The sequence below is a fragment of the Triticum aestivum genome, chromosome 4B, assembly GCF_018294505.1.
Source record: "Triticum aestivum cultivar Chinese Spring chromosome 4B, IWGSC CS RefSeq v2.1, whole genome shotgun sequence".
Lineage (NCBI taxonomy): Eukaryota > Viridiplantae > Streptophyta > Magnoliopsida > Poales > Poaceae > Triticum > Triticum aestivum.
Genome location: NC_057804.1, coordinates 497,547,589 through 497,570,496, shown reverse-complemented (window position 1 = coordinate 497,570,496; position 22,908 = coordinate 497,547,589). Strand labels below are relative to the sequence as shown.

The 22,908-nt window shown below is 42.3% G+C and overlaps 3 protein-coding genes across 6 annotated transcripts; 1 reads left to right on the top strand and 2 right to left on the bottom strand.

Annotated features, from left to right (window-relative positions):
• Positions 1-234: 234 nt before the first annotated feature.
• On the bottom strand, positions 235-17,797 carry LOC123092918 (uncharacterized). Of its 4 annotated transcripts, none has more exons than XM_044514777.1 (19): positions 17,646-17,797; positions 16,587-16,673; positions 14,332-14,525; positions 13,566-13,670; positions 12,444-12,544; positions 11,965-12,043; positions 11,127-11,138; positions 10,427-10,492; positions 8,509-8,577; positions 8,380-8,436; positions 4,263-4,340; positions 3,187-3,284; positions 3,063-3,108; positions 2,474-2,601; positions 2,219-2,318; positions 1,551-1,619; positions 1,293-1,460; positions 816-872; positions 235-655 (listed from the first exon to the last, which is right to left on the bottom strand). In XM_044514777.1, the coding sequence occupies exons 1-19, from the start codon at positions 17,668-17,670 to the stop codon at positions 446-448; spliced, it is 1,749 nt and encodes a 582-aa protein (XP_044370712.1). In that variant the 5' UTR covers positions 17,671-17,797; the 3' UTR covers positions 235-445. The 4 variants fall into 4 exon arrangements, with proteins under 4 accessions (XP_044370712.1, XP_044370709.1, XP_044370711.1 ...); XM_044514774.1 differs by having other exon boundaries at positions 17,413-17,787; XM_044514776.1 differs by lacking the exon at positions 10,427-10,492 and having other exon boundaries at positions 17,413-17,667.
• On the bottom strand, positions 4,350-7,388 carry LOC123092921 (uncharacterized). The gene is made up of 2 exons (XM_044514779.1): positions 6,866-7,388; positions 4,350-6,782 (listed from the first exon to the last, which is right to left on the bottom strand). Exons 1-2 carry the CDS (start codon positions 7,289-7,291, stop codon positions 6,729-6,731), a joined length of 480 nt encoding a protein of 159 aa, XP_044370714.1. The 5' UTR covers positions 7,292-7,388; the 3' UTR covers positions 4,350-6,728.
• On the top strand, positions 17,598-22,448 carry LOC123092919 (probable UDP-3-O-acyl-N-acetylglucosamine deacetylase 1, mitochondrial). Its single transcript, XM_044514778.1, has 7 exons — positions 17,598-17,799; positions 17,886-18,185; positions 18,302-18,508; positions 19,201-19,299; positions 20,065-20,129; positions 20,603-20,747; positions 22,037-22,448. The coding sequence occupies exons 1-7, from the start codon at positions 17,728-17,730 to the stop codon at positions 22,115-22,117; spliced, it is 969 nt and encodes a 322-aa protein (XP_044370713.1). The 5' UTR covers positions 17,598-17,727; the 3' UTR covers positions 22,118-22,448.
• Positions 22,449-22,908: the final 460 nt, after the last annotated feature.

Genomic DNA, 22,908 nt, shown 5'->3' with positions numbered 1-22,908 from the left:
CATCAGTTTCTTCTATAGCTGAAAACTTGTTGGTCATATATCACATGTGCTGCATACAGGCTACACGTGGAACCCCTATTCTTTTTGCAAATCAACGCAACTGTTTTGGGAGGGATGCAAATTTGTTAAAAACGCACACTATTTTTTCAATTCTGAAAATTTGGTTGTAGGGTCAGAGGGCTCGACACTATTGGGTTCCAAATTTGAAACTGAAACGCTGATATTCTGATACTCTGAACATCCAAAAGAGTCGTTAGCATTTGGATACTCTGAACAGTACAGTAATTAATCTTTTGATATTCTACCCAAAAGAGTTGTGAAAGATAAGACAAAAGGCAAGCACTCATTTTGCACAGGAAATCCAAAAAATCATGAAGCGATCTTGGGTATACATGTATCTGCCAACGTTTTGTCCACTTGCCGACAATTACTGAGTCTGACATGGTTATTCCTCTGAATCACCAAAATCCACACTGCCCGTCATCATATTGTTCTCTCCTCCCAATTCCTTCATTATTTGCTGCGACTCAGCCAGCAAATCTTGCAAATGTGGTGCATCCATGAAAGGAGCGTGCCGAGCAGCACCGACGAGGGTCCTCCAGCATTTCATGTAGTGCGGCCTGAGGGCGTTGGACACTATGTTTCGTGTACGAGGCTGCAACAGTAAATATCGTGTTAAAATGGTTATTTAGTTCTGTAGTCTGCGCTGACTGCATATCATCCTCATCCAGTGTCACAAATATGAAACCGACGCTCTCCTGCATGGTTCGAAAAATAAATAAATGAAATTCACAGTCCAAGGACCCAACACATACCTCATTGTAAAGTGAAACCCACCTGCGCAGAGCTTGTTCAAAATGTTCATAATCAAACTGAAACAGAGAGATCCAAGTCAGCTAAGACACCAAAGGTAAATTAGGCATGAATACCGTAACACGGAAGGAAGTTGGTCAAGTATCCTTGTCATTTGACACAGTTTTAAGTGTGGGATTTGTAACTTAGAACAGCAAAACAAAATTTTGCCATGCATATACCATAAAATAATAAACTGAACGAGACCATTACAATTAGTGACCGAATTTTAAAATAAAACGCAATCACTTTATAAATTCTAGAGCAATAAGTCTCATCCCATTGACCCACTGAGAACGAAGTAGGAATTATATGAATAAAGCAACATGCATTACTACAACAAAAGCTAAATGAAGAAACTGTATATAAGCAGTCAAGTTGATAAAACGTAATTATTACATGATTAAGTAAATTCAACATGCAACAGTGGTGTATCGGACCTTTTCAAATTTATTAAAATGGATTCGTAGCGTGGTATATCGAAGACTTATGCGATATTTTGCTGGCCATATGAATAGCCAGCATTTGTCTGGTATGCGCACAACATCAATCTTGAAGTATCCATGCTTCATATGTTCCCGAGGAAGCCTTAGCAAGAGTACCGAGTTCTAGAGTGAACACTGTTTTGTTAGAAGCAAACAAAAAAGATGATGTAAACAATAATTGCCAAACGTATAAATGAAGCACAGGAAAAGTACCGCTGGTGCCCATGCTTGTATTGCCATTCTTCCAGAGTCAAGAAGTCCAACAATTTCAAGTGCTTCCAACTACAACAACAGTATCATCAATAGAAAAAACATGGCATTCACACATCTACCTGGTTGAGAAGAAACTAACACCATTTAAGTAAATAAAATTCCAACGTTTCACAATCCTAGCTACAACTCTGCCGTATCGGGTTACAAATGGATTCAAGGATGCCGGGAGATAATTCTTATGTAAACAATTTCGGATATAATACTAGGCGTTTGTGTTATGTCTTCATTGGAAAATGGGGTTGAAAAGTATTCGGGTGCATGCTTGTCTATGCTGACATGTCTCAAGAGAAGGACCTAAATAGAAAGGGAATATGATAAGAGTCACATTGCGGCATGCAAAAAACAGGAGAAATGTGAAGGCATGGTGATGTTAAAAGGAAGCTTTATGGTAACCATGACAAACACGAAATTTAATGCACCAATTGTTTATGTAAAAACACAATCCATGGAATCCTGAGAGTTGCAACTCTATTGGATTCTTAATCAGTGGAGAGAAAACTAAATGACCACAAAAGCAGGGGAAGAAAAATGTAAGAATGGACAAGGGTTGGACATCATGAACATATAACTGGAAGATAAATCCCTTTGTGGGTGGGTGGGAAACATACAAGTATTCCTGTTGCCGCAATCCGCTCCAATTCGATAGGAAAGGCATTCTTCGGTTTTTTCTGATCTTCCCTCAAAGGATTCAGTATTTTTTCCGCTATCCTACCATGACGAAACATAGATTCACAAAGATTCAAACAATTTACTACACTACTGCACTTAGTATCTAGGCATCTTTTTAGTTTTGATGTGCCGAATGGAACTATGGAGATTAGGAACCGAAAACGTGTAAAAATATATGGAGCTAAAAGGAATACCTTATCGAATCATTGACAAGTCTTTTTCCCCTCACAAGGTGAGATCTACATAGGTCATTGTTCACTTTGATATCACTAATAATTCTAAGCAAACTTAGCCTTGCCAAGTGTACCAATATACTTGCTACCTGTAACAATGAGACAGGTTATTGACCACTAATAGTATGTGACTGTTTAACAAATTTGTGTTAATGTTTCAGAAGCCAGTCCCAGACTGGCTCCAGCAAGGTGGCTGGTATTACCATCAGGTTCTATGCTTCTAACCACAGCAGAGAGAGTATTAGGCCACATGAGCCAAGTCATCCTAGAAGGGCCATATGGGCCGAATCAGTCATCCCATATACAAATATCATGTGTAACAAAGGATTCAAACACCTGTTTACATGTTCTTAAAAAACTTCACAAAGGTATTGTAAGATAAACAATTTTAAGAAGGCGGAGGTTCCAAGTAACGGAGGTTGTGATATACTACCAACTATGACCATTTGAGACAACTGGCCACAATGCTTTCATCTGGTAACACAAGATGACTTTCTACCATAAATTGAAAATCAGCTCAAAAGCCAAATATTATAAGGCAATGGCAAACCTGAATATGGTCTTCAGATAGAATCCTTTTTCTGACTGCAAGGCATCTAAACATCGTAAATCATTGAACCTGTAAGTAAGAAAACTTTAAAACTGGCCAAAGAACCTAAAAGTAACCTTTTTACCTTTGCAATAATTCTTCTGATTCCCTCAGCTTCCCTAGGGTTACAAGAGTGACACTTAATTGTACGGCTGCGGCTGTAGTACCCAACGAATCCCATCCCTAGCAAACAGTTCCACAGATAATTTTCAGTAGTTTACGTAGGGATGATGTGACAGGCTCTGGTCAAGAGTGCCTGTCACCTCCTTTTCTGTTTTCAATCAGCTTTTATTTTGTTTCCTATATGCTTTATCAGAAAATAGTATGGACTGCCAATTGGACTAGAGTTTCACAAAGTATGTCACATCAAAACTATTTCAGACTTTCTACTACTTGAGATGTTGTCGAACGGTCAAGAATCATTGTATGCTATTTTCTGGTAGAATTTCAGCCCGTTGAAATGTCAAGGATCACTGTGAATGCACTGGTATTTCCCCCCTAGCTATGTTGGCATGTTAAATCCACTGTTATACATAATGAGTAGGACAAAGCTGAAGCTCTTGATATTTCATAAATTTGCACATTTAGGATCACCGTGATGCTATTTCGCTAAATTTGCACATCTGGTCTACGTACTACCTCCATTCCAAAATAATTGAAGTTCTGGGTTTGTCCTAAGTCAAACTTGTTTAAGTCTGACCAAGTCTATAGAAAAATATATTGACATTAGAGCACCTAATTAGTCCCACAAGATTCTTTATGAACTATATTTTCGCATATGTGTATTTGGTTATGTAGATCCTAGCACATTTTTCTATATAAGTTGGTCAAACTTAAGCTAGTTTGACTTAGGACAAACCTATAACTTTAATTATTTTGGAATGGAGGGAGCAAGAAGAGGCAAGAGCAATAGTGATATGTGCTTCAACGCGCTTGAATGCGTATGTAGTGATACATTGTCCTTCCTTGCCACCCCACTCAACCTTGAATAAACAAACAACTAAACACGACTTGTGTTTCGGGCAAAGTTAATGCAGAACTTCACAAAAAATCAGTGTGACCAACTAAAGCACCAATTTAAGGCCCACATTATCTTCATGCCTGATTTCGTACGACAGACTACTGAAGAAACATTGTAGGATTACAGCTACATGTGCATACCTTCGAAAGCTCCATAATACGTAATATCTTCCTTCGCAAATTTTCAGCTTCATCCAGTTGTTTCAGATTCATCAGCTCCTGGAAAAACTGGTAACATGAGTATGAAGCCACAAAAAATGCTCTCAAGAACAAAGTAAAATCACAAATTACGATCAAAAAATCACAAACTGGTAACACTTGGTTGGGGGAGTGGATGTACAATCCTACCACCTGGGTTCAAGTCCTCATGATGCAAACTTACGTTCCTACTCATACTGTAGGGCTCTCCCCTACAGTTCTACTAAAAAAAACAGTGTAGGGCATAGAATAAGAGAAAAAAGAGATGCAATCATTGCTAGGAACTTAAAAGGACTGATCAGCAACCTAGACCACGATGAAGTACGAGTAATCTATGGCACAACTTCAAGTTATAACCATTCTTAGCCTTTTACTTAGCAAATGGTTCTGATGTAACAATTTAATAATTTTAGTGTAAATTTGATGCCAATTGTCAATCAGTGCTGAAAATGATGAAATTGATTTTCAAGGGAGTATGTTAGATCCGTAACTTTATTTCACTGTCTCCTTAACACTAAAAAACAGACACAGTGTGCAAGACCTGACGTGTTAACTTTCATGTTAGGAACAGACTCCTGCGATTTTTGTCTAATTAGTATTCAACTCAGAATGGATTATACACACCACAATTTCTACATACACTACATGGTTTGTGTCTAAACTAATTTCCTGTAAGCAGTATACAGAAATGAAACAAACCGTTGAATACAATTGCTGCAGTCCGTTGTTTGCCCTATTATATTTTTCTTTTTCGAGAAAAAATGCAGAAGTCTTGCACGATAGAGAACAAGCTCTGTACAAGCCCTAAAAGTGGCAACACCCTAAATTACAATGCCACACTTCTTAGTGCTAGGCATCGCTGGGAGAAGCCCTAAAAAGGGCAACCGACTACGTGCCTTTCCGCACCGCTGATGGGGTGGAGAGGATGACCTGATGCCACCATATCACAACAACTGGAGGTCGCGCCGTGGATCCACAAGACCACCTCATGCCCTAAGGTGCAGGAGAAAGGGCAACCTATCAGTAGGTGGGTCATGCTCTCCTCAGATTGGCGACCAAGACATGCCGATGTAACCTGCAGCCCCCTGCCCAGCCTAGCGTATTTTAAACAAATAATTAGGGATCTGAACAAAATTTAGCATATAAATTTTTGGGGATACTTTTACGCGTCATCTAGTCTTTCCATTCTCTGTCCTCAACCCTATAATATCCGTCTAAGAGCATCTCTAGCAGACCCCGCAAATGGCCGGGACGTGAAAGTCGTTTGAGGGCTCCCGCAAAAATTATTTACGGGACGGCGAGCCCTCCGGCGGAACAGTTCCCGTAAACCCGTCCCGCAAATGTTCTGCGGGACGCGTTTGCGGGATCTATTCCGTGCAGGAGGGCTTGCCGTCCCGCAAATACAATAACAAGTTCATCATCATATATATACATCACTAGTTGATCATCATACTAGTTCATCACATCCAAAATCATGTGCAACAAACGAGGTATCAAGTTTAGGTTCATGAATGCGCGATAAAACAAGACAAAAGATGCTCAAACGACATTGATCAATCAAGCAATATTCTCATTGTTGCGAAGAACGTTGCCACCAACACCGCCCCTAACACCTCCATCGCCACCATCCACATTGACCGAAGAGCTCGCATCACCATCTTCACAAACTTGAACCGGAGAGTGAGCACCTCCATCTTCACGAACTTGAACCGGAGAGTGAGCACCACCATCACCACCATTCACTTGGACCGGAGATTGAGCACGACCACCATCACCACCATTCACTTGGCTTGCCGAAGCACCACCAACCATGCTGAAGCCACCTCCGCCACCCATGTCGAGGCCACCACCACCATTGCCGAAAGAAAAGCCCCATCCAAACCCAACACCACCACCGGTCATAAGATTTTGGAGCTCCATCTTCCTCCGGAGCATGATCTCCATTCTTTTCATCTCCCAAAATTCTCTTGCCATTGCATCCATGCCCTCCGGATTCATCATCATGAACCGGTCCTCCTCGGCGGTCCTCTCGTCCTTCCTCCTTTGCTCCTCTAGGATGAGCTTGCGCTCCTCGAAGGCACACCTCTTTTCCCATTTCTCCTCTTTGTGCTTCTCTTTCTTTCGGCCATGGCAACTTTTGCATCCCAATGCTTGGCTAGCATATCCTCCTTCATCTTCGCCATCTCACCAATTTGATCCCTCAAAGTGATTGCCTCGGAATTCCTCTTGACTCTTGCTTTCTCCTTGTTTCCATCCGGTTTGCCCTTGTTTCTTCCTCCTCTTGGTGCATCATCACTATCATCATCATCTTCAACCTCCACTTTGATGCCTCTTTTAAGGGGATCCCTTGTCCCTCACCCTCCACTTCTCATTATCTCGGAGCCATTTCCAACAATATTGACGATTGAATTACCGGACATTGGAGGCTGGGATTTGGTTGTAGTACTCGTTGGTGATGCGATCCTAAACACAAACATTGAGACAAGTATGAGCTCATAATCGTCCTATGCACACCGCTAGGGACTTGAAGATGAAGAAATGCTCACATAATCATCAATAGTGACACCACTTGGTGGTGCATTCCGCACTTGCTCCAAGCATCCGAACCAATGGGAGCAAGCTTTGTTGATGGTGTTCCAACGGCCTTGAAGGCCTTTCAAGCTCCGACCGGATGGGAATGGCATCATTTGATGAACTTTGTCTTCAATTCTTTGCCAATAGTTGCCATATGTTTGATCCTTGCCGGTGAGGGAGGCAACAGAGATGCTTTCCCATGCTTTAACTAAGCATACATCCTTCGTCTCCATGTAGTTGCCAGTCCTCCCCAACCTAGCATCATAGTCGGCCTCTAGGATCTCTTGCACATCATCATCATCTTCATTCTCACCGTGCACCTCCGCGTCGACCTCAACATATGATGCATCAAAATCGCCAAGAGGGGCACTCAAATTCACCATGCTCTCGGCCAACATCTCCGTATATGTGTAGGGCACATTTTGGCTACAAAAATTGACGGCCAAAGCTCAAGCAATTGTTTCGGAAGGCCGAAAAACGATGACAGGAGCAAAGCAAGCAAAATATTTTTTTACCTCCCGGACGTTTCATTGAACACGTCGTAGGCGTGGCCGGCGGCATCGCCGTCAATGTGGATGCCGCGGTCGGCCGGAGGCGGAGGAGGAGCCCGACCCCTTGACGCGATTGCCTTCTTCCTTGGAGGCTTCGCCCGCGCATTGGCGGGGCTGGTCGAGGCGGTCTTCTTCCTCTTGGGCGGGGCGCGTGGAACCGAAGCAGGGGTGATGCTCCTGCGCCGCTTTGAACGAGATGGCTCCCTTGGCGCTTCCTCTTGAGGGCGGCGGCGGCAGAAGTTGGAGTCGTGGAGGCCCGGGCGGACGGACCGGCGGCGGTGGCGGCGGTGGCTCCATCCGGCTGAATTCTTGCTCTGCGAGGCTGGATGGCGAGGTCAGAGGACGGATAGGCAGTGGCATTGGGGCGGGAGGCGGGAAACGAAAGCCGGCGTAAGTGCTTCGCGCCAACCGAAAGGGGATCCGGCAAAATTGGGTGGATTCCCGCACATATGGAGGAAATGGGCTCGCGGATGCGGGATCCCACAAAAAAAATTCCGGGACGGCCCGATTTGGCTGATATGCTCGGACCGGGGATACAAGATGGATCCCACAAACCGGCGGTTATTTTAGCGGATGGCCCGGTTTGCGGGATCTGCTAGAGATGCTCTAACTGATTGTACAGAACCATGCTGGATACTGTATTAAAGGAATCCATGAACCTTGAAAGGATGCCTCGCTAAATGAGTGAACTAAATTTTAGAGACACTGGTCTAATGCTTGGGAGTACAAGGGTTTAATCACCATGTTGTTGCATGGTTGTCAAATGTATTTTATGTTTTCAATATGCAACTTTGTGGCATACATGCCATGTTTTTGAACACTAAAAAGCATCACTGCATATTCCATTTGTGAACATGAACACAGTTGAAACCCCTATGCACAAGTTCAGAAAGTGCAGTGGTTATTGAGAGGCAGGAAATATGAGAGGTGCTTACCGTAGAGTGAAACATCATTCTTTGTAAGCAAGCAGGGGATTCGCCAAGTCCAGCTTCCTATTTTAATCCTCATTAAGCCCCCTTTCATGCCAAAAAAAGATTAAATCTACTCTGAAATGGTAAGCATACCTCAAGTATCCTAATGGATTCTCGGAAAAGAGCTTCTGCATCTTTTCTTTTTCTTTGTTGACTTAGCACCTAAGAATAGACAAAACAATAGGTTTAGCTTTTGTGACATACACAATAGGAGTATGTTTTAGAAGGCATTTCCCTGGTAAATCCATCTATTTAAGTTAAGGGAACCGACGAAAAGGAGGGAAATCTCAAGAAAACACAGTTTAGAGTGAGCTCAAGAAGATTATATATATGAAAACACTTCATGCAAGAATAAAATACAGTTCTATGCAGCAGAGCACACACAACCATATGAGCTTCATGGTGATATAACAGTTAGATTCTCAGAGAGAGAAACACATCACTACTGCCTTGCAGGAAATCGACAAATCATGAACTATATATGATCCATACAGCCACACATGTGAAGACACTGGGTTTTATTTCAAACTGACCAACAGCTTTGAAGCCGTGTTTTCTCACGTACTTTTTTTCCCTGAACGCGCAGGAGAGCTGCGCATCATTTTCTCCCTCTCTCTCTCAAACGCACAGGAGAGCTGCACATCATTATATTAAGAGGAAAGAGTCTAAAAAGACTCATACAAGCCCATTAGGCAGGGGGTTTTCTCACGTGCTCTCAGAAGGCACTCTAATCCAATCTTTCTCAAGACATCATACATTTCACAAGTTCAAATAGAAAATATTTTTTTTGGACAGAAAGAACTGGAGGATGTGCACCAACAAAGGGAGCAAATGCTGAAACAAATGCTCCTGCTATTTTCATATGGTAGGATGCCCTGTGTTAGGCTACACTTCTCGACTCCTGACACACGAACTGTAATAACGGAGGTTTGAAAGCAAGGAGGCACAACTGTGGAGGCAGCTGCAAGCTCCTAACTGTTCCAGAACCAGTAACTGTATGAGGCAATTAATTAATATTGCAAAAGGAATGTTGCACGGTAGGATAGTAGCATGAATCACAAGAGGCGGAAGGGAGCCTTGATGGCAGCCGGACCTAAAGGGCAGGAGAGACTAGAGGAAGTAGGAGACTGAGATAAGACTGATTTATTTTGCTTAATTAGTTCCTCATAGAGGGTCCTCTTTGTTATGAGCAAAGCAACTTGATCTATTGCTAAACTTGATATATATTTCTCTTGATTATGTCTTACCGGCTGATTTATCAGGTGAATCTCTCGAATTAACATCTTTACTCATTAATCAAGTAACATGTTTTTAGGCCGGATGCAGTTTTCAATTAGCATGACCATTAGATAATAATTAATATCCATGAACTTTACATAGTTTCCACCAAACAGTGTCAGTGTCAGATATGCTTAATCGATACATATTTCCTTTCCTCTTCCCTCAGTGAAAATGGCCTGAGCGTCATTAGAGCTATGTTCTGTGAGATCAATTCCATTCTTCGCTTAACTTTATATTGATTTCATGTAGTTATTGTTCCAGAGACTGTAATAAAGCTGCACATTCCACGGCAACATTTGGTGCTAAGCTGGTCCTAGAACCCTCCCTAGATGCGGCCAGGTCAGGCTCCAGACATCCCATGAGGTGGCCAACGATTTGATTGGACCACATGGTTAACTGAATCGGCAAGGTTCCAGGTAAGAAAAAAACTTGTGAGGCTCAGGGCCTAGTTTAGCTAGGTGTGTGCGTGTTGTATCTGGCCCAGTGCCTAGAAAGGAAATAAATATCTTTAGCAAACAATATACGTCGTTTTGTTGGCCTGTGGGGTTCAGGACCTAGGTTAGCATAGACGTGTACTCGTTGTATCTGATTTTCCCTTAATTAATTGTGCAATTCTATTCTTATTAAAGAAAGGCAGATCCTGCCCTTTGAGAGAGATGTCTCTAGAAAACAATAAGAGAATACAGTACATAACAGTACTTATACAGCAACAGAGCAGTTGTACTTGTACCCTGGCTAGAAGGTACATTGTATTTGCATAATCTGGGTGACCAGGCCCCACAACACTTCCTTGTATCTACACCAGAGTTAAACCAATGAGCGTTAGAACTACAAAAAAATATCCGAAAAATTAGTCAATAGTATTATTTCTGTACAAAAGTGAACACACATATAGTGATACGTAACTGATATGCACCACTCACAAATATTTGATGATTAAAAGAAAACAAATAAAACAACAGTCAGCAGAATACTATGACTAAAGCTTTTTACTCATAAACACGATCTACTAATACTTGCTCATGCTGGCTTCAACAGTGAGTTGCAAGAGTTGTTCATGTTATCATCGATTAACATGCATACATTTTTTTAGTGCTTTGTCCAACGGGTCATGACACAAATAATTATATATTTTCCTGATGGCCTATCATTTAGTCTCCTTACGTGCCAACAGCAGAACGATGTGCACGCCAGATAAACTAGTGTGTACTGCTTAACTTGGATGTTGTTAATATGAAGTATCTCAGTGGCATAGAGAAAGGAGGTTCAAGAATTACCTTCAAACATGCAAAGAGAAAGGAGGTTCAAGAATTACCTTCAAACATGCAAAGAGAAAGGAGGTTCAAGAATTTAGTATTACCTTCAAAGCACGCTGAAAATAATAATTTCAAACATGCAAAGAGAAAGGAGGTTCAAGAATTTAGTATTACCTTCAAAGCACGCTGAAAAAAAGAAACAATAGAAATAGAAAATGATATAAGAAGCAAGTTTGAGCTGAAGAAAACATGCATAAATCATAGAAAACTGAGTCAATAATTATATGAAAATCACAATGGCAAAATTTTCTTTTTTTCCTTTCAAAGTTTCTATTCCACAAGCAGCCTCTTTAATATTTTTGTTGCGCATGAGCAGACGACGAGCAACTCAAATAAGCAGAGATGCTTAAATCAATGAATCACATTAACAGCAAGATAGAAAATGGCCGCCGTGCTAATGCTTTCATACAACACAAATGAGTATTCACATGAGAACTTCTGCAGTGTTGTGGATGCTATGTAAGAACTCTATGGTATATAATGATGGTATGTTTCTTTAAGGGGACATTTGATTCCTATGTTCGATTTTGCAGGCTCTGGGAAACGTTCATAAAATATGCAAGTTAGAATCAGATTGTGCAAATTATTCAGGTTTGCAAAGATAAACGAGTAAACGGCTCCACGATTGATCTCAGCAAGATAAATGAACTACATATTAAGGGTAAGCAACAGATAGTGGTTCTGTTCTGATATATTCAAGCCGTACAAACTATTGCCTGCTAGCTGTTACATTTTTTCCCCAGAACAGTAGGGGAGAGTTCTATTGAGCTATTATATGACATTTCACTCAAACGCTTCTTTTAGGCCAACCACCTGACTTTATTAATCACTTCAACACTTTTCAAACTGACTTTATTAATCACTTCAACACTTTTCAAACTGTATAGCATAACACAATTACAAAAAATTTGAAAATTGAACTCGAAAAGATTCATGAGGTAACAACAGGTACCTCATAACATGTCTGAGCTTGATCAAACCTGTTCTGAATATGATAGTGTTGTCCAAGATTACGCAAAGCTCTTCCAACCCTACAAGAGGTATGTATAACATGTTTTATGCAGAACAAGGTAATTCACCAAAGTAGGGAATTTAGATGGAACTTCATAAGCATCGACAAGTGTGATCAACCATGCAAACACAGAGTGATCAGCATATAATATTAAGTTCTCTGCTATTACAAAGGCGGAAGTGTACACCATTCTGCCGCTCATCAACAACAGTACACACCAAGCAGGCAGGGATGCATAACATGCACCATGTAATGGAAACAAATATCATGTCACCTATGCATCCCTTTCTATCCGCTCCAATTTAACCCTAAAAACTAGCCTTTTGCCCTTGAGATATAACCTTATGTTCATTCCTTTTACAAAATGAACCGAATCAGAAGTTACTGAACAAAAAATCTTAATCTAAAACTTACAGTACCGTATATCATCAGGTCCAAATGATTGCTCCAAGATTTCAATTGCTTCCAGAAATAACGGTTCAGCTTTCTCAAACTCTTTTCTTAACACATAAAACTCCGCCTGCAATATTGAAAACAGAGAACAAGAGGAATGTCTGTTCAGGCAAGAGCAGTACTGAGAGGTTTATGAAAGCCACCACAAGACAGGACGTAGCCTGGCCTTTTAAATTCTTACATGGAAACCATCGACTGCTGGTGTGTTAAATGCAACCCGTACAATTTAACATACTGGGGAGAATGTAATGATACATAATGAATTCAGTACATGATGCACTGATGCCAAGAATTCGGGTCATTTAAAGTTGTTTGGTTGAGGGATCTTGGCTGGTTACTGGTGCAATGGATATTCACTTGGTAGAAAGATTGGACCCTAAAAATACAGTGCATGCAATCTAATATTGATACACCCAAGTATTTTAATTCTAAAGCATAAAAACTAGTTGATTCAATCGTGGCCATATCCTACATAGTGTTAAGTTGTCAGTACCCCACCTCCAGAGGGCTTATGTGGTATACAGCTATGTTTTTAAAGCGTCCCTAAGGCGACGCCTAGGCGACGCCTAGGCGTCGAAGCACTCCCCCTCCGCTTTGGAAAATCGACCGCTTTGGGCGCCTAGGCGTCCAAAGCGCCCGCCTAGGCGTCGCCTAGGCGCCAAAGCGCCCCCCCTCCCTAAGGCGGTAAGGCGTCGCCTTAAAAACATAGGTATACAGCCTTATATGCAGTTAAACTTTGCCACATACTTCTTGCCAAACTCACGTTAAGTTAGGTCAATAAAATCTGAGTGCACTTTAGCATCACTAAGAGAATCTTGCCACACCTTTTTAATCCATGACACACAAGACCCATCTGTCAGAAAATTAATCTTTCCTAACGCGTGACTACAAACTAAATCCCATACCTAAATCGGTCAAACTTGCCCATCTTAGAGTGTGACAAAGTGTGGTTATGTTTGGCATTTTGGCTATGAACTCAAACAGGTCATAAAACTCATAAAGCTTATGGAGTGCAAGAGTTCCATTCATTAGAGAGGAAAACAGAATGTTACTTCAGTCTCCAGTTCATAGTCAGAGGTGACAATTACCAAGTTTTTTAGTGCCGATGCAGCATGTGGATCTCTCAGTCCAAATCCTTCTTTAGCTTGATGTAGGGCTGCCTTGAAGAACCTTTCAGCTTCATCTAGTTTTCCCTAAAAAAGGAGATAAATACATATAATAGGATAACAATAACTGTACTTCAAAGGTCGAACGCAGAGTAGGAGTACTAAAGATGGGCCCCTCCTTTTCTCCTTACGTACAGTCATACTCCAAGGAACATTATGGTATTAGAAACTTGTGATGCACATGGCATATGGTCCAAATGATCATAATTAATGCAAATGTTCAGCAGTCCCATGGTTTACTGACTCAAGCAAGTTTTAGAATATGTACTTATGGAAGTTGCTACACTCAAGCGTTCAAGCAATAGCAATCCAAAATATCATGACAAATTACTATTAAGTTTCAGCATACGAACATAAAAACAGTGTAGTTTAATGACAAGCTAAACCTTCCAGTTTCACAAGATTAATTAGGAAACTAAAGGGCTTTTGCCCATAGAAAGAGTTGTAGCAGGTGGCCAAACTGTGTGGACCAAACAGTTAGCATCATGTGGCAACACACCGAAGTTATCCTCTCTAGGTTATGATATATCAAGATGATCGTGATCGAGTTTTGCATCAAATTTAGATAACACATATTAAAAAAAGGATCATGCTGGAACAAAGTGTGGAACTATAGGTAGTAATTTTTTTATAAGAAAGATAATGCCAAAAGGTGGGCTAGATGAAGCTAAGTACAAGAGGTACTTGCTTTTATGAAAAAAGCTTTTGCTTTATCCGTGAAGATTCTCCATTTGATCGTGTGTTCATTTGAGATCACTGAACCATCTTCAATCCGACGTAGACCAGTAACAATAGCATCAGCTTGCTTACTCATTGTAGCTGCTGGAGCAACTGAGTCATCCTGAGCCAATACAGAGCCGTCGCTCAGGCTAAGAAAAAAAGCTGTAACAAGAGCGAGGTTAGGATCACACGATATCAAATATGAGTTTTCCTTCATTAAATTTTGAAAAGTAAAATTATAATAGAGCTTCAAAGCTTTAGAGTGGGAATTCTATTAAGTTGCTGTGGATCAACTCTGGAGTATTGAAGACTGAAGTTGGGAAAATAATGGGAGGACTTGTGAGGCTTTTGGAAGTTCCCCACATTGGTTATTTTCAATGTAGCCACGTTGGTTGCTGAAAGGCAACAAACCTAATTGAACACATTTGCTATAAATATAATTAAATTAGAAGTGGGGCAGTCCCCTATGTTAGCAAGGTAGCTTTTGGGGATGTGGATGCCTTTACAATCCTATATTCCTACAGTTGGTACTAGAGCCTGGTTCTGAGTTCTGACATCTCTGGCTTAATTGGACACTAGTGTGTGACTGACCGATGGATGAAGGTCCCTACGGGACTGTCGGTTGTACACCGAAGGAGCCAGTGAGTTTGAGGGGCCGTTAGTGTATGGTGAAGTGCTGACAGACACCGACTGTAAAGGGGAGGATTTTCCAACTAAGTAAAACATGAACTGAAAACAGTAACTATTGATTTTTTTTCTGGGTTTTTCAACACCAATATCTGAAGAGGGGAATTGCTGGAACATTGGAGGTCAATGGACCTTAATTACAAGTTTTCAGCAAAGCAAAACAGGAACTAAACACGCTAACTATTGATCTCCCCCACGGGGTTTTCAACACCAATATGTGGAAGAGAGATTGCTGGAATAGTGGAAGAGCAATGAACCTAGTTGCATTAATTTAATAGTTTTTCTTGCTTGTTCCGGATCCTGTTTTAGGCTCAGTCCGCGGTTGCTGAACTTTGCAGTGCTGCGCTTATATTTTATAATCTGCTGTTGGAAATTAGCCATAAAAGTAACACTAGAATTAGGGAAAAGCGGGTGGGCCAAACAGGATTATGAGAATCCACCGCAATGCCAAACGCAGAATTAATTATAGTACTTTCAGTTTTAGCTTTCTAGTGTTTGCTTTAGCTCTTGTTAGTTCTTCTTTTGATCTGGAAGCTTGCAACTAGTTGAGGAAGAATAGTTATGAATTTCCACTTTCACCGCTTGCTGGCTTTGTGAGATATCAGCTGTGGAACAAAACAAAATCAATCAACACTTCCTTATGGATTTGGCATTCTTTCTCATCGAATAAGCAATACCAACAATACATGTGCACATGAAAGTTTTTTTGGCACCGTTACTGGGGAAGCAACCGCTGGAGCTTCTAATTTCTTGCTTTTGGTAGCTTAGTATATTTAGCTAGTTTAGTTATTTTTTCTTAGTTTAAAAAACCAAAAATATTAGTGGAAGGGCAAGGGATCTAATTTGTAAGTGCGGGAGCCCCTTACCTCATAACTGCATTGGGAATGAGAAGGCTTTTTTTTATCCAACAACCAATGTTGGCATCCACTTATTCTGATAAAAGTGAAAGTTCTATTGCTACTTGGTGCCGTATCCTCTATGTTTTCACTCATAGGACTGTGATGTTTGTATTTATCAGAAATAAACTGTAGTAAGTAGTAAGTAATTGTTTCGTCATGTGTGAAATGTGCAGGTCATTGCGTTTGTAACTTAGCTTGTAAACATGGATGAAAGAATGCCTGAAATCATCAAAAGAAACAAGCTGTCCAGTCCATTGTTTCCTAAACTCGTGTCTAAGAACCTAGAAAGTTATCGGTTGTTGCATGTGTGTTGGAAGAGAGTGGGCTCCAGAAATGTACTTTTAGAAACATTAGCATGTTTGTTGTGCATGTCCAGAAGTTTATCGCTATACCATTTGCTTGTTTGTCGGCATGCACAGTTAGCGTGTTTCTAAATCTGGTAACAAGATAACCCTCCCTCAACTTTTCTCTTCCACCTCACCCAAATGCTGAAATTGCATGCACCCCACTTGGTAGCAAGTGATATAATAATACTTTCAGTCCAACTATTGTCTTGTACTAAAATTTATGAATTCAGCAACAGCTAAGCAGTCTGCAATGCATGAAAAGGGGATGGTGCATATGCATGAGACCAGACCTGCTTGTCCAATCAGTATAGCGCCAAACTTGAAACCCAGCCGTCGATTGGAAAAGTAACTGAAGTTACCATCATTAGATTCAGAACCTGGGGAAGAAAATCATGCATTTTGTCAAAATGACCATGAAAGCAAACACGAGCAATGTCACTCTTGGCTGCACTAGAAACAATAGAAGCAGGACAAATTATAACTCAATCCAGAACAGTTCACTAACAAAGGGCATAGCTCTGCATTAGAAACAATAGAAGCAGGACAAATTATAACTCAATCCAGAACAGTTCACTAACAAAGGGCATAGCTACTACTCCCTCCGTCCCAAAATAAGTGTCTCAACTTTGTACTAGCTCTAGTACAAATTTGTACTAAGCTCAAGACACTTATTTTGGGACGGAGGGAGTATCATGGATCAACCAAGCTTTAGTGTTGCATATTATTCCGTGAGAGCTGAACAACTCCCTGGAGACTCAGATTTACACAAAGGTTGTAGCTTGCACATTCCAATTCCAGTCTGATCCCATGCCATCGAAGGGCATGGGGGCCTTGGGGGACATCATCAGTTCTCCCTAATCTACTCTTAGTCCGTCGTGCTCCTCTTCTCTCCATGGAAACAATCGGAAGCACGCAACATCATCCCCCAATATTTTGCCACTAAATCAACTCAATTTTACAACCCCAGAGCGCATCGCACGATCCAACCGCTCAAACCAGCTGAAATCACACTACTCCGCCTCGCTACAGCCATTTCCCTGCTAAACACGGCCCAGGGATCCTCCTGCGGGGGTTAACGCGAGACCACGGAACAGGGTCACAGGGGGGAGCGCTCACCTGAGGAGGAGGCAGCAGCGGCCGCCGCAGCGGGTAGGCGGAGGCCCCTTGAAGGCGGCGCGCCGGCGAGGCGATCTGCCGGGGCGGGGGCGAGGGCGAGGCGGCCGCTCCGCAGGAGCGAGAGCAGCCGCAGCCGCGAGGACATGGTTTATTCGAGAGCAGCCCTGGGCCTCCTGGTCTCTGGCCTGGGGGTTATGCGGTGAGGGGCTCTGGGACTGGGAGAGAGGAGAAACCTTTTGGGCCCCACGCGCGGGCCATACTTCTGGCTAGTCAAACTGTGATCCCTCGCTCCTCCGCACCGCCGCCGCCGCTGCGATGTCCACCGCCGCCGCCGCCGCCGGCCGAGGTCTCAAATCCGTCTCCCGCGCCGCCTTCTCCTGGAAGCCGGTGAGTGGGAGCCAGCGAAGGAGTCTGTCTCTAAACCCTGGAGCGCTGACTGGCTGTTTGACTAACCCCTTCTCCCCTCCCACCAGACGGGCCGGGCGCAGCAGACGCTCGCGGCGGCGGTGAGCAGGTCGGGCGTGGGACTCCACTCGGGCGCGCGCGCCACCGCCAGGTTGCTCCCTGCGCGCGCCGGCGAGGGGAGGTACTTCGTCGTGGAGGAGGCGAGGGTGGCGGCGGAGGCGGGGAATGCCGAGCCACAGTCTCCGCTCTGCACCACGCTGCGGAGCGGGAGCGGCGGCGCGCGGGTGCGCACGGTGGAGCACCTGCTCTCGGCCATGGAGGCGTTCGGTGTCGACAACTGCCGCGTCGAGGTCAGCGGCGGCGATGAGGTGCGTGCCAGTCTCGCCGGATGCTGCTAACAGTAGTCGAGTAGACGCTCATGTCTGATTCCTAGTATCTACGATGTATTTCCAATTCATGTGAATTTGTTCTTAAGCGATGACAGATCCCTTTGCTTGATGGATCAGCGCAAGAGTGGGTGGAGGCCATTCGGGGTGCAGGTCTGTGTGCGGCCGAGGATATCGGTGGACAGAAGTTGGAGAAACTGGCACCCAAGATCGACGAGCCTGTTTACCTGCGTAAGGACGATTGCTTTGTAGCTGCATTCCCTTCCTCGCAAATCCACATCACCTATGGAATTGATTTTCCAAAGGTATGTATGTCTCATGCCCTCCCCTTTTTTTAAGTCAACGAAATGTGATTATTGTAGGGGGTTAACGATCTGGTTGATATGCAATTTGGTTTGTATTTTTTATTGTATGATGTATCACTTCTCGAATTGAAAATTCTAAGTAACAAAGGTGCATTACCGGGAATAGAATGGTATTTTGTTGCTATGAAATCGATGCCAGATCGGCACTGCCCGAAGCTAGCCTTTGACTTTCTTTTCATATGTAGTGATTTGGTAGAGGCCATTAGATTGTTGTTATTGGGTCTTTAGTTTGGCGGACTTTGCACATGTTTTAATCATGGTGGAATCAAAGTTGGGAGAGCTCGAAGCCTGTCACATTCCCAATGCATAGAACAGTAGTTGTTCATACAGATAATGTGTGCCAGGACATCGACTGTGAGGCTTAATGTTTTTGTGCATAAGGCTGAAATTATCCTTGCGTTTTTATAATCATTGATTTGATGATCATCACAGGAGTAGACATTTATGAAAAAATGTAAGCACCTTCATTTTTTATTTGCATTAATAAAATGCTTGCCCCAATGCCCCCTGTTGGCAAGGACATGAACAAAAGGAATGTTACCTAGTTTTTATTACTACTCTTTAAGTAAAAGCTTTGACAGTGTGCAAAAAATGTTTCAAGGGACTTGAGCAAACTATGCATCCTATTGTAGGCGCCAGCGATTGGTTGTCAATGGTTCAATACTTTCCTGGATGCTGATATATACTCAAGCAAGATAGCTCCTGCAAGAACTTTCTGTATTTTTGAAGAGGTTTGCGCACACATTAACTGATGTTCATATGTAATCTATTATTACTGTTGTTTTCTCCTCTCTTTTTACTGTATACTGGCAATATCATTCATTCTCTGGTACTAACAGGGGAAAAAATCAATGTCTTTCTCATACAAAATATATGATACTCCCTCCATCCGGGTTTGTAAGGTCGGCATGGCTTTTAGGTTCCAATTTGACCAACGAAATGTGTGTAACATGCCACCAAAGTATATGTTTGGAAACTTCATTCGACGACGAATCCAATGATATATTTTTAGTGGCATATAACGCACGTTTTGCTTGTCAAATTGAAGACATAAAAACCCATGCCCGCCTTAAAAAACCCGGATAGAGGGAGTATCATAAAAAATTCTCCAATAATAATGGCATTGCAACTTGCCTAGCACATGGTTTGTTTCTCATGTATTTTATCATGATTCCATGGTGCATAACTTTAAAAGTTTATATTCGTTTCCACCTTCCTGACTAATGAGTAATGTCATGAATCTTGCATAACTAAGGATTTCAAGTATTTCTTTCATTTCCTCTAGTACTACAATCTGCGTTTTATCCTTTCTGTTGGGGATTTTGCAGAATTGCTGGCTATGTCTTACATTCCCCAGCAATTTTCTGGCCTCGTTCTTATGAATTACTCACTTCTTCACTAAAGTAGTGATCTAAACACTCTTATATTTCTTTACGGAGGGAGTACATGTGAGTGCAGACACTCACTTCTTCGATCTGCAATTCTAACTTCGTCAGGTTGAAAAAATGCGTGATGCCGGGCTTATAAAAGGAGGATCACTGGAAAATGCTATGGTTTGCAGGTGAATAATAATATGTTGGTGGTTTCATTGTTGACATTGTTTTAATAAATACATCTGATGATGCCTACATGAATGAATAAATGATCTGGCTTTAATAAAAAAATATGACTACTTTTTTCATCCATAACTCAATTGCAGCACTAACAATTCTTTTGTCAAATCTAATTGAGGAATAACTGAATGATTAAGTAATCAACATGGTTAGTCGCCAGAGCTTTCTAAGAATATGCATGCTCAATGGTTTTGTAGAAGTGTGGTTAAGTATAAGCTTAATTTAGTTGGTGCTTAACTGATTATGTAGTTCATACTTCACATAATATAGCTTTACAATAACACTAGAAGTGCCCGTCTTTTTTTTAATCCAGTCAAATAACATTAGAAGTACTGTGTATGCATTATATTGGTATTGTAGTAATTGGCCATCCCCATGTCAGTTTAGTCAGATAATGGTATACTTGTTTGGCAATTGACAGTATGTCTGGTGGTTGGCTTAACCCACCACTTCGTTTTGATGATGAACCTTGCCGCCACAAGATTTTAGATCTTATAGGTGACTTCTCACTTCTTGCACGGAATGGCAGCCAGGGTTTTCCAATTGCTCATGTAGTTGCCTACAAGGTACGTTCTTTAACTTCAATTGACTACAGCATTGTTATTGTATAATGTGGCGACTGCATCTTATAAGTTCGTAGCGCATCACTTTTGCACTGGTACTATAATTGTCTTATTCGTGGCCCATGATCATTTGGAGTATGCTTGCTTACCACTGGTTAGATTTCCATCCAGTCCATCTGTGGGCTTGATTTACTCTAGCTCACGTTTTCAATTTATTTTGTACTCCCTCTGTAAAGAAATATAAGAGCGTTTAGATCACTACTTCTAAACGCTCTTATATTTCTTTACGGAGGGAGTAATTAAGAAGACCTTGAACATTTATCAAATCTCCTGACTACTTCAAGAATATACTTGAGATTCTTTTGTTGTTAGGTGAATTAAAAATAATCTTTTCATGGCTTGTTTTTGGAGGGCTTGATTTTGTAAGTTCATGTGTCATTTTTCATGAGATTTTTTGTAAGTTCATGTGTCATTTTTTTTGGAGGGCTTGATTTTGTGATCATGACGTTCACTTGCCTATTTTTCTTGAACACGCACCCATATGTGTCATTTTGTATTAGAAGAGAGTGTCGAAATGGCGCAAAACGTCACCAAACCGCAACCAAAAAGAAAAGCAAGAAAATGAAAGCAAACAAAAGGAACAGAAAAAGTAAAAAACAGGAGCACCACCACAACTGTACAAGGCTGTTGCTGCTCAAGCACACATTAGCTTGGCTTTTCTAGCTTTGTGTGAAGTTCTCCCTTTATAAAGTAAACATCCAATACCATTTGTAGTGGTAGGCAATAAGAACTATGTAGTTCATGACAATGAAAACTATGAATAATGATCCCTGGCCAGTGGTAGATCAGGGATCTAGTCAAAGTTAGGCAAAAAGTTACAGTTGATCTGAACGGAAGCATCAGTTACCGAGTAAAAAGTATGGTTATTCCGCTATTGTGACAGGCTCAACCAAAGGAAGCATCAGTTGCAATAACACTCATTGTCCTGATTGTGACCTTAAACTAGAGACCAGCCTTTTGTGTTTCTTGGCATATCACAACCTCTTGCTTTCACGTGCTGTGCCGAACATGTCGCCCTGAGACGATAGGGTTTATCTTAGGTCACAGCATATTCCCGCTAGATTTTTCTTTTCTTTCTGCACAAGAATAATCTATCTGATAGAATGGTTTGTAGAGTATTGTCCTCGCTTCGTGTTCCTATGTTATCCAGTTTATTATGCTACCCTTAGAGCTGTGTAAATAAACTAGTTTGTGGCATCCGAACTTGATATTTCTCCTCTGATTTGTCATAGGCTGGCCATGCCCTGCACACCAGTTTCCTACACCATTTATCGGGGGAGACCAGTGTGGACCAAGGAACGCTTGCTTGGTGATCTTGAAGCGTGTGCATGTGGAGCGGGTACTGTTCATATGTTGGTGATAGTGATGCTCGACAGGAAGACGGCAGATTTCAGCATATACCGTACTAATAACCATCTGATGGCCCTCGCCCTCACTCTGACAGTCGGACCGGTTGTACTGTACATCTCCTCCATCTTTGGCAAGTGATTTCTTTAGTTCACGAGCCATATACAGTATCATTATCACATGCTTTGGGGAGATTGATCCGAAGAATTATGTTTGTACACCATGTGTTATAGTTGTACCTGAACACGTTTCAGTGAATCTTGTACGGTACCAGTCTTGGAATTCTGGACGCAGAAAGAAAGCTGCCTAGCTCGTGTGGTCCTCCAGCCCGTGCTGGCCACGCCGGAGGTTCCTTGGTTTTGTTCGGCTGGATAACTACGAAGGCGCGAGGATGTGTGGATGCCAAGCCGCGAAAGCGACGGCGATGGGGTCGTGCCTTTACGGAGGTAGCAGCCGACTCGCTGTCTCGCGGCGGTCGTGGTGGTGGCAGTCGGGTGATGGAGTGATGGAGATCTACCCGACCGAAAGCGCGGCGCTCCCCCTCGCGAGGTGGCGGCGGTGGCTCCAGGCGATGTGGCGGCGTCTCGTCAGCCTGTGCAAGAGCCCGAGTCGTTCTTGTCTTCCTTGACGAGGCGGCCGGGTTGGCGCCCCGGATCCACGCAAGATGGAGCGAAACGTGTGGAGCTGATGAGATGTTGCTTTTGTGGTGATGAAAGTTAGCCTTCTGTTGCCAGGTGGTTTGGTTTGGTCAGAGTTG

Coding starts and splice junctions, on each gene's coding strand:
- LOC123092919 (XM_044514778.1), top strand. CDS start 17,728: ATGTCCACCGCCGCCGCCGCCGCCGGCCGAGGTCTCAAATCCGTCTCC. Junction 17,800..17,885: donor CCGCCTTCTCCTGGAAGCCG/GTGAGTGGGAGC, acceptor CCCTCCCACCAG/ACGGGCCGGGCGCAGCAGAC. Junction 19,300..20,064: donor CTTTCTGTATTTTTGAAGAG/GTTTGCGCACAC, acceptor TAACTTCGTCAG/GTTGAAAAAATGCGTGATGC.
- LOC123092918 (XM_044514774.1), bottom strand. CDS start 17,557: ATGTCCTCGCGGCTGCGGCTGCTCTCGCTCCTGCGGAGCGGCCGCCTC. Junction 2,319..2,473: donor CTTGTCAATGATTCGATAAG/GTATTCCTTTTA, acceptor TCGTCATGGTAG/GATAGCGGAAAAAATACTGA. Junction 656..815: donor GGGTTTCACTTTACAATGAG/GTATGTGTTGGG, acceptor TTACTGTTGCAG/CCTCGTACACGAAACATAGT.
- LOC123092921 (XM_044514779.1), bottom strand. CDS start 7,291: ATGTTGGCCGAGAGCATGGTGAATTTGAGTGCCCCTCTTGGCGATTTT. Junction 6,783..6,865: donor GTGTCACTATTGATGATTAT/GTGAGCATTTCT, acceptor GTTTGTGTTTAG/GATCGCATCACCAACGAGTA.